The sequence below is a fragment of the Triplophysa dalaica genome, chromosome 2 (genome assembly GCF_015846415.1).
Source record: "Triplophysa dalaica isolate WHDGS20190420 chromosome 2, ASM1584641v1, whole genome shotgun sequence".
Taxonomy (NCBI): Eukaryota; Metazoa; Chordata; class Actinopteri; order Cypriniformes; family Nemacheilidae; genus Triplophysa; species Triplophysa dalaica.
The window spans coordinates 17,313,931-17,325,737 of NC_079543.1; the positions used below are offsets into that span (position 1 = coordinate 17,313,931).

General features: G+C 35.6%; 1 protein-coding gene across 1 annotated transcript; it reads left to right on the forward strand.

The window, feature by feature from the left end:
- The first annotated feature begins 1,736 nt into the window (after positions 1–1,736).
- On the forward strand, positions 1,737–10,466 carry myoz2b (myozenin 2b). Its single transcript, XM_056731766.1, has 6 exons — positions 1,737–1,876; positions 2,686–2,798; positions 3,357–3,523; positions 7,451–7,553; positions 8,167–8,350; positions 8,775–10,466. Exons 2-6 carry the CDS (start codon positions 2,714–2,716, stop codon positions 8,998–9,000), a joined length of 765 nt encoding a protein of 254 aa, XP_056587744.1. The 5' UTR covers positions 1,737–1,876; positions 2,686–2,713; the 3' UTR covers positions 9,001–10,466.
- Positions 10,467–11,807: the final 1,341 nt, after the last annotated feature.

The window sequence follows — 11,807 nt, forward strand, 5'->3', positions numbered from 1 at the left end:
ACTCGTGAAGATGATTGAGCTTTTATGTCGAACTTGAAGATTTGCCAACAGTGGATGCTGTTGACATCACCAACTATCTATCATTTTGACTATTGTTATAAGTGTGGTCTTTGTAAGTTCTGGGTGTTGTTTAATATAAATGCAAACATTAAATGCCATTGAGAAGACAGAATTATAAATGGTGGTTTATTTACAATATTAGATTTTTCAACAGTTGTTATTATAAGAACATGGTGTGCAATAACAGATTAGATTCCATTTCATTACATATAATACATATAGCCAGTACAATTGGACTAGTCACTAGCCCTCGTCACTAGTTTTACACAAGTGTAATACTTTTATCCACTGGTCACTAGTCACGCTGCTTCGGTTCGGAACTTTCGGCTGTCTGTGTCAGATCCTGGCTCTCATCTGTCTGTTGGAGATCCAACACAGCCTCTGCACATTTCGACCGTCTTTGTTGGTCTTCCTTGAGCGTCATCCTCTGCACTCGTTTGAGAGATGCCTCTGATTTGGGTTTAGTTTTTGGGGACCTTAGGTTGACCGTCGGAGCCCAATCTACTGACTCAACGTCACCCAAAGCGCTAGGGCAGTCAAAAAAGCCCAAATGAACTGCATATTAGACTACCGTTAACTTTATAATAATTACTAAGTAAAGAGCATTTAACGAAAACCGAATGCTATATAAACACAGACACAAAAAACAATTTGGCTATATAACATAACCTCCGACGAAGTGGTCGCTGCACACACGGGCATTAACAGACTCTGCTCCTCCCGACCGCAGAAGTTCGTTAAAAATCCACTTTTTACGGCGTTGTTCTGTGAACTTTTTACATTTCTCACATTTATGAGTGACAATCTTTGGTACTCTGTAAAATCCTTTTCTCTGTTTGAACGATTGGAGCAGCCGTAAACTACACAAAACATTGGCATTTTTTCAGACGGCACTGGCAGATCCTCAACTATTTTACTTCCTGCCCTCCATCTGAATTTCGCGCTCTCACGATGCAGCATCGTGACGTCACGTGAAACCAACCTATTGGACCCGACTGCTAACCCAGCGTTTGGATTACTCAAAAAATGACCCAACACTGAGAAAATAACCCAACAAAATGACCCAACAGGCTCAACCCAGCTGTTGGGTTAAACAAATAACCCAGCATTTTTTAGAGTGCACACAGTGAAAAGTACACAGAACACAAAGATGATTTCTCCTCCAACGCTACTTGTAAATAATGATAGAGAAAAGGAATAATGTCAGCTGCAGTGAAGTGAGAATCCAGCCTGTGCCCTACGGAATGACAAGTTGTGTAATAAGGCCTGTCTTTTCCTCTTGAGGAGGAGTGTGTATGGGGGGGGTAATGGGCTGGGGGAGGGGTTTGGGTGGTTAGCTTGGAAATAGAAATATTGTGACAAAAAGTATTAATTATCAAACACAACTTTGTTTGAAATGTTTGAATGTGGTGTAAAAACAGTATGGCTGTCGTAATCCCACTAGCGGTTTCTTCTTTAAACGATATATATAATAATGCTGGAACACCAGACTTTAAGTGAACTTGACATCTAGTGATGACTGGATTTTTGAAGCTGATTCTCAACGTTTACTCTACAGACACTCACACACAGAAAAACTAATGCATAGAACAACCCCCCCAACCATGTAGGCCCATACCATGGTATAGCATTGTGAGAGGTTTTGAGTGCTGAACACAGCTAAAATTAGCCTATTGATGTAAGCTGGCGTTCCACTAAACCCTCACACACCCCAGAACAAGTCAAGAGCAGAGTTGAAGACAAAGACAAATCAGGCTGGATCAAACTACCTTTTAGAACACACAGGTAGAATTCAAGACACACAGAGCTCCAGCAGGTAAGAGACACAGACTTCCTTAAAATACTTTTTGTTGGGTGGACATAATGGACACGTTATAACAGTGTTGAGGGTTGTGGTTTGTAGACAGTTCAGACAATGTGGTAACAAAACATATCACGTTGCTTTTATGATAAATGAAAGAAATCTAAGCATACCTCCAAAAGTCAGAAACTTTTACTGTCTTTTGAATAAAGTCCACATAGTTAGTAATATAAACGTACTGTCACAGTATTGACAGCAAATATTCACAAAAACCCAAAGCAAATGCAATATATGTTTGATTATTCTTGTATTAAATACCTATTGAAAGCCAGCCTGCATATGTCGATTCTAGCATTAGAATCTGCTACAAAAGACAATTCAACAATGCATTTGAACATTTTAATGCACAGCAGCGACAGGATGAAATGACACGATTCTGTGAATTGTGTTACAAAAGTGTCTTTGCCAAGACAGACCCTGCACACAATGTTCAGTCACTTCATCATCAACTTGAAATGATTTATCTACATGACACATGACATCTTGCTCAGAAAAAAGAGTTGGCTTATATAAGTGTCACCTTTATGCATTAAGACACTCTCCACGCTTGTTAGTTTAAATTGAAAGACATTTCTAAGCTTAGAAAGCATGCAGTTTGCATTTACCAGCTAAAACATTGTCATTATTTATTGTATTACTAAACTGTATACATGCATTATTTATCAACTTTGAAAATTGAATGGCATAACATTGCAGTTATAATATTTGCTAAAAGCATGGAATATACTGCTTATAAGTGAATCTCTATCATTTATGTATTTCAGAAATACTGGGATTTTAATTTAAAGCACAATGTCACAATTCAGCACCCTTTCAACGCGTGAGAGGAAGATGCAGGCTGCCGCACTTTGCCATGAGGTGCAGGGTGGATCCAATGGTATTACCTTTACTCACAACCATTACCCCTCCATCAAAACCCACTGTACTGTTCAGCACTGCATGAATTTAGAGCACAGAGCATAGCCGCCAATCAGGCAGAGAAACTGCAACATTGAGAGAGTGGTTCAGGGCCACAGCCTCGCACCAGCCATAAATAAGCTTGTGTGCATGCTCTGCTGCTTGTAGTGCCGAATCATTCCGTCATTGTCACAGGCTATTTCTGCAGGGGCTAAAGATGGGAGGACGGAGTAGGACAGCTGTGCTGCCTGGAGTTGAAATAAGCAAAGAAAAAAAAATGTGAACATCAAAACATCTTATCCTCTTTAAACAACAAGTTCATGGTGCATTGACATGAAGGGAATCACTCATTTAAGTTTTTTTTAAAGTGAACATATAACAAAGTAACATTAATAGATTGTTAAAAACTAGAAACTACATCATCACCAACTATGTGGTTGAATAGCACCCACATAAGCCAGAAACTAATTTTGAGCATTTGTTTTAGGCTGTTTTAAATTATTTTCCAATAATACAAAATTGTGTGATTTTAATGCAGGTGTTACTATGGATCTAGGAAAGAAACTTTCCACTCCCAAAGACATTATGCTGGAGGAGCTCTCTCTCATGTCAAACCGAGGATCACGTCTTTTCAAGATGCGACAAAGGAGATCGGAGAAATACACGTTTGAAAGTATTCAGAATGAGGCCAACACTATGTTTAATGTAAGTACCACTTGATAAAAAGGGTGAGATGGCTGGTTTGAAGCTAAACACTTTTTTGCTATTGTTTAGTAAAACATGACATTTTGTTTGGTATACAAAATCGATTTATGTTGAGTGAGGAGATTCAAATGCAATGTATATTTTAACCCTAATATGGTTATATTAATTACTACACAAAGCTTGAATACTGTAGAAAACTGTCTAAAATATGTGATTTTACCACAAATTCATCATTGATTATTAATGGTAAATTCTAATCATGGAGTATCTAAAGTGTTTTCGTGTCTGTGATGTCATGTAAATGTGATTTGCTTGTTTGAACGTCTGCATGATGACTTTGGAAGTAGAAGCAAGCATGTGGTCAGCTGAATGAATGGCAGCCACACATGGAAGATAGCAAATGCCACGTGCCCAATGTCCTTCCAAATGTTCCTCCTTTAGGGTCAGCGCTGCCATGCTCCCTGACAGCCAACTGCATTTATCACTGTTCAAGTGCATGAGTGAATGTGTGTGTGTGTGTCCGGGCGCACATGCTTTTGTACTTTTATGTGCCAAAATGCTTTTATTAAAATTATTTTTTTGCACAAACACAATTATTTTACACATTTTGTAGTCCTAAAAGTACCAGAGTCCATATCTTATGCTACCCATGAACAACATAAGAGTATTATTTTACAGTTACAGTATATAGTACACATTATTACCAAACATGATTTCTTAATGACTAAGTAAGTAGTAGGAGTCACCAGAAATATTTAAAGGTAACTGTTTTATAGAGTATGAAAGTTGTCCCTTATGTTTGTTTATAGCACATTTTGTTTCTTATCAATGAAGTTTAACACATTAATATATGAACAACACTATTTTGAAAAAACATTAAAATAACAATGATGTCCATTCACATCAAAAAAGGACTCTGGGCATAGGACCCCATATGCAAAATTGATCGTTGCTTCCATGATAGCCCTTTATAGAGCATTAAATTAAAGAACATCTAACCAAAAAATGCAAACCAAGCAATAAAACAACAAATACAAACAAACGTCTTACATACAAAACAACACAGCATGCTGTGTCCCAAGATATAGACCATTTCAGCGGCAACAACATTAATAAACGTTATGTGCCCCAAACTTAACTTCCGGTATATAGACCTCCACAAAGCATCTGTAACTGTTGAGTAGTTTCATATTAATTTATTAAAATTAATATAGAATAAAATATTAATAATAAAAGCATTCAAAGTGAATTAACTCTACATTCTACACTTTAAAAAATAAAAGTGCTTGAATAAAAGGTTCTTCACAGCGATGCCATAGATAACCATTTTTTATTCCACAAAGAACCCTTTAGTCAAAGGTTCTTTAAAGAACCATCACTTTCTTACTTTTTTATAATCTTCAGATGTTAAAGGTTCTTTTTGGAACCTAAACGTTCTTTTAATATATGGCATCGAAAAACCTTCTGAAGCACCTTTTTTAAGAGTGTATTTTAGCACCTTCAAAGTGTTCACCCTTTGAAGTTTTTATAAAAATGTTGTAAAAATATATTGACAATATTATATTTTTGTCCACACACGTTATTTCAAACATTAAAACATACACCTTCAGATTAAAACATTTTAAGAGCATGAGAAACATTTTTGTCAAGACTGATCTCAAACTTTTGACCGTAAGTGTTAATTAAATAGAAAATAAATTGTTATATTATAACAAAACACAGATCAGAAGTTAACTTCCGACTAGCGTGTGCGTGCGATGAAACTGTCTATTTAATGCAGTGGTTCTCAACTCTGGCCCGCGAGATCCATTTTCCTGCCGAGTTTAGCCCGAACTCTGATATAAAACAGCTGAACAAGCTAATCGGCGTCTTTAGCAATAGAGTTATTAAGTATTATATCTTAAATCTAGCACTAAACCCAATCGAGTATAGGCAGCATAACCTGTTAGTTAAGATTTAAATAAAAGTGTCTACTTACCGAACTGCATTGCAAATCAAAACAAAGGACGTTACCTCAGTAGAATTTGAATTACGGTTCTTGTAGTGAGTGGAAGCATTCTTGGAAATTAAGTCACCTTTTTCAAAAGGTGCATTTAACACTGTATTCCCAAATCGACTACAACTTCTAAGATGCATGGCAAACTCTTCATCATATCTGCAAAGACATCACGCTTGCTCGGTTTCATGAAGCGCTTCGAATACCGGATCAGTGATTAAAAAGTCGGCGAAGCAATCGGCTCTCAATGCTCAAACTATACCATTCAGTCACAAAAAACACCCATAGAAAATAAACTAAAAAAATTATCTACAATGATTTTTAATGATACAAATTTCTATATTATATCATATAAATATTTGCCTTCTTAAAATTAGTTGTTGTATTCCTCATTTGATATAAATGGTTTTGATGTTTCTGCTAAGGGTTTTCGTGATAGTAAGAATATTATCAAATTACAAGATATTATTAATGACAGATTTTTGTTGCTTTTAACTTTGTGGCTAATCAAAACCGACCCCAATCTTAACCGAACTACGTTCTTTTTATGGCAAGCCTATTTTAAACCAGGATGTAGCCAAATGAATGCTTGGATTTTTCTTCTTCTGGCTGACGAGACTCATGCCAAAAACGAGCCTAATTTTGTTTCACACAATACTGTGAAAAAAAACAATTCCAGAATTAAGACAGAAGGGCCATATTTAAAACAGATTTGGCCCAGAATTTGTTGCTATCTGGGAAGAGGCAAGCTATGGCGTGATCTTGATTACCGCACTGTTTTGAAAAAGTGGGATGTGTTTAAAATCCCCACCCCCACGTGCTTTTTTCAGGCGCCAACGGGTGTACAGTTAAATGCTGCAAATTTACAGAAAGGGATTAATCTCTGGGTTTGGTCTGTTAATCTACAGGATTAAACTGTCTATTGAAATAACAGTATTTTACTGTTGGAAAATGCCAGTTTTTTATCAGCATTTTTTTACAGTGTGCTATCAGGGAGGCAAAAATCGTCCTCACAGGTTAGTCCCAGTGTGTGCATTCTCTTTTGCTATGCACTCAAAATACCTTCAGAAAGGGTGAATTGACCATGTCCATTCATTATTGACATATGACACTGCAGCCATAAATATGGCAAACTGGTTGGGTCCTTCTTACGAAACCTTTGAAACATCTTGACAGTAAAGATTTTAAATATAAAACATATTATTCTTTAACACAAAAATTCATCATAATAACATTAACTGTGTTCTCTGCCTTGCACAATAAATGATTTATTTGTATAGTTAAGAGTTGAATGTTTCCTTTTTAGACCGTCTACACGACAATATTGATTATCATAACCGATAGTTTTCCAAATAAAACTAATTACAGTATTCATGCTCAAAATAAAAATTTAGGTATCATGGCTTCTTTTTTTATCTAAACATTTTAGAGTGTTACGGTAATGAGACCGATAAATCACCCAATACATCACCCCCTTTTTTAAAAAGTAAATTTGTTGATGCTAGAATTTGAAAAGATTCTGTGTGAGAATCACCAGTTTACAGATGAAACCACAGTTGTATGATTGGCGTTAGAACCGCTTTTTATTGTTTGAGTAAGTGAGAGAGTTGACAGCATACGACAGCATACTGTTTGGTGTATGTATGCAGACCACATACACTTGTCATATCAGCATATAACAAGGTGACAACTTTGATTTTTTGAGGTTATCAAAACTCCCCCAGACAGGAATCAAACTAGCAATAAAGCCAGGATGTGAAACAAACACAAGGAAGACAACAGCCTCTATTGTCAATCATTAGTGTGTCTCATGAGACCAGGGGAGTGAGGTTTACATGCTGCACAGCTTACCAGTTGTGTTCCATTCCACATGCATAAGGAGCTATGTCCACTTTTTAAACCAACATATTAAAAGTGTAATTTCATTGCAGAATGAAAATCAGGGCAATGCTGAAAATGCAGGAATTCCATCAAAAACACCACCAAACACTCCAGATTCCAGAAACGCAGCAAATCCTGAGGACATTGCACCTGGTAGGTCAAATCATCAGTTTTAACAATATACAGGGAAATGTTTACAGTAACATTTTTTGGCATTTAAATAATATGACACTGATAACAAGAATTATGTTTAAGAGCTTCAGAAATTAACATTGTTTGCATTAATTGCCACACAGTAAGAAGCTTAGAGGTTTGTAGGATTATTTGAAAACTTTATTTTTCTAGAAAAGTGAATCACACTCTTAGTAATTTTAAAAGTGCTATAGTCCTAAGTTTTTTATTAGTATAAGTGATTATTTATTTTAGTACTAAATACAAGTTAAACTATATTTAATAAAATATTTTTAGGTTTCTATTGCAGGGTAGTACAGTTTCACATTATAATTACAATTACAGTAAGTTTAATTTCTTTATTTACATTTAGGAATGTAGCATTTGGCTTTATCCAAAGCAGCTTACTAGAGCAAGGAAAACAGTAATGTTTATAATTAGTTTAGTTCCACTCTATGTACTGAAATTAAGATCAATATGTATACCAGAATAAATTCTTCTTTTACAAAGGGGTATGTTTTATCCTTAACCTTTGCTTGGTACTACATGCAGTGTTCACACAAGTGTAAATAGCAGAAACTGTCACTTTCCCCAGGATATGGAGGCCCCTTGACAAACATTCCTCCAGAGAGATTCAATGCCACAGCCATGCCCAAATCTTACCACTCCCCCTGGGAAGAGGCTATCATCAATGACCCCACACTGGCCGAGACTTTCAAACTTCAAATGCCTGTGCTTGAGCCTAAACATGAGCGTCCTGACTACAAAAGCTTTAATAGGTATAACTTTGTGTCCTAATGTCATCATATACTGTGCAATGCACGTGAATAATGTTTCCAACATGAAAAGTTTTGTTTCATTTTTATTTTGGAGTTAAAAATAAGGTGGAATACAAAGGTTAATAAAGATTTTTTTACTGTTTATGCATTTTTACTTTAGAGATTTTAAATATCAAATATATTTTGTGTATGACATTGTGGGAAATGTTGCAGTTCTACAGTATCAATAGAAATAGTATCTACACAAAACAGCACCATCTTGAGGAAAGAAACGGTACAGGCGCCACATACACCTGCCTGTAAAGTTCATGTAACCCTGAACAACATGGTGTTTTTTCCTAAATATATATGTAACAAAACTCATTGACATTATTAACAAAAATATAGAATAACAACTAAATCTAGATAAATGTTTGTTTTGCAGGGTGGCTACACCATTTGGTGGTTTTGATAAAGCCCCACGAGGAATAACTTTTAAGCTTCCAGAGGTGAACTTGAATGCCCCGAGATATCCAGAGCTCCAGGATCATACAGCCAAGCGGCCTACTTTCAACAGGACCGCCCAGGGGTGGATCTCTGAAGGCCTGCCTGTCATCTTACCTACTGTCTCTCTAGAGCCCTTTGAGATCCCAGAGTCTGAAGACCTGTAACATATTCAAACCTTTCATGTCCCCTAAACCAACCTTCCTGATTGCAATAGGATGTTAGATGTCATTCAGAGCTGCTGATTTTAGACCAGCTTTGTTGAAGTATTTAGAACTGCATTTAGGACCGCTGGTCTTTGAACAGCTTTTTTACATATCATTTTAGAGTGGATGCCCTAGTCTAGTGGATCAGATTTAAGGATCACAAGCGTAACAACAAAAATTAGGAAGCATATATCAGAATCTTTATCCAGCAAATGACTTGTACATGTGATTATAGTTATGTTTAATAAAATCGCAATGTTTAGACAATTGAGTACCACAGAGATAACGTATTTTTGTATGCAAACCCTGGAAGCAAGTTAGCATTTTAAGACTTCCGGTTCCCTCACCCCAAAGTCTGTGGGTTTTTTGACTGGGTTTTTGGTAAATCAGCTGAAATAAGGTCTGTAGCTAACAAAACCTCTAAATATTTTCACATTTAATCTATGACATATAAAACACCAGTTACAACCTGCTTGTGATTTTTAAAACTTTATTGTGTTCTTTAAAACGGCGGTTGCTAACAAGTTGCCAAAAACGACTACTTCCTTTGGCGGGGACGTTAGATGTCATCGCGCATATAAATCTCACAAATAATGTCTAAAATTATTGCTGGGGATTCATTCACGGAGTAATTACTGGAAACAAGTTTTTTAAAAAAGTTTGAGAAAGTTGTCGATTGGTAGTGGGGATATAGAGCGACCATTGTGTAGTCTGGTTATACTGTTTTTTTTTACTTCTGCCAATTTTATTTAGGCTTCAAAAATAGCAAATATTCTGTTAATCTTTAAAGATGATCTTGATAGACAAAACGTGTACACATCATGAACATTTGTAAATCACAGATCTTATTTTATTACGATCTTCCACAAGTTAATGGGAAGTCGAGGGATGCTAACTTACTTCCGGGTTAGCCTACAAAAAATACGGGCTGCATGGAGAATAGTACATTGTTGATTTGCATCAAAAGCAAAGAAATTGATTTTCAACAGTGTACCTCCATCAGCACAAAAGATCATAGACTTGTATTAAAAACAATAAGCATGCATCAATGTTTAAAGCGGACAGTGAATTTTACTAACAGGTGATCATACTGTGAAATTTGAATAGTACAGTGGGGCAAAATAAGTCCTAAAGGTTTTTGTGTATAAAGTAATCATACCAATGTAAAATTAAAATCAGTGTATTTTAAAACCTAAAAATATTTCCTGTCAGTACATTTTAAAATCAAATTGATCAGGGATGGAGCAACAGTGGAAACAACCATGTAAATATATTTTATGTTAGTGCCTAAAAATTGTAGAATTTTGGGGAAATGTATTTCTGTCTTGGGGTGATGTTTAACATGATAGTTACACTTTGCTTGTATTGTAGTTCCAAAGAGTGATGTACAGGACCTGTACAAATAAAATTCATATTTATTCAGAAAATGTTTGTGCATAGGCTTTGTACCTAAAAAACATGCATTTTTCATAATTCATTATATTGCACATGTAAATGTAAAAACAAGTTGTTTTAATAGCGATAATAATAATTTAATATGATCAACATTAAGAAATGGCTTAAATATCCTTGTATACCACAGTGAATTAAGAACCTGTGTACTATACAAAATATTTTGCAAGGTTTTTCAAGCACATACTGCAGTATATTCGGAGCCTTCAGCAAAATAAATCATCTCCCATAACAGTTTCTAGAAGAATCTGTCTCAGTTACACTCTGAAATGTAGCAGACATATCTTCTGACACTGGCTATATTTACAGGGGTCATATGAATTTGACACTCTATGATCTACAGTTACAATAAACACAGAGACTTCCAGACAGTCAGCAAATGCTTCCTAGGCACCGTCCATTGAGCTCTTTATTATAACATGCATTCTTTGCATCATGTTAGCTGTTTTACTGTTACATATTTTACTATGAAGCCAATAAAATACCCAACAGAACTACATAAACATCCTAAACTATGCATGTAAAACACAAAGATCTGAATTGCTACAGCCACTATAGTTTCACATTTTAAATCGTATTCATTTAAAACACAGTCCATGGATTACTATAATCAACCAATAAAGGCCTTGTCAAAATTTTAAAACATTTCTCCATGTAGCTCCATTAAATATTTAGGTTGGTCTCAAGATAGTTTAATACTTCTTAGTGGTCCCGAAATATTTTTTTTTGGAACTTTGTAGATGAACACTGTAACTACAGTGACAGATACACATCACTGTAAGGCTGATGTAATCTTTGTTGTCTCAGTGACAGAACTGTTCACAGGTCAGACGTCGAGACAGTTCAAGCCTGCAACATTGTTCAAACTAATTATTCACACAACAATGACCTAGAAATAATAGCCAACAAAATATGGGCAGTACATTAATGTAAATACTATGCTATTCTTCAAAACCAGAACCACATGCCATGACAAAGGAAGAGAGCATAAAAAACTCACACGACTTGAAAAAAATGCATTTGTAAATCTGAAACAAACGTGCGTGTATGTTCACGTGATAACGAAATTACCTAAATAAAAAAGGTATAGTTCGAACAAAATGTTTTTAAAAGAGAATTTTCTTACATTTCATCATCTTTAATTCTTGCATGCGACCTAATTGTCCCAGTTTTAAAGTGTTTTAAGTCCTGGCATAAAAAGGATTTCCTCAGCGTTTCTGCAATAACCTAACACATAACACCGTTAAACCACGATGAACCTAAAAACATCAATATAGCCTATAGATAATTTGATTACAACCCTTAAATAACATATG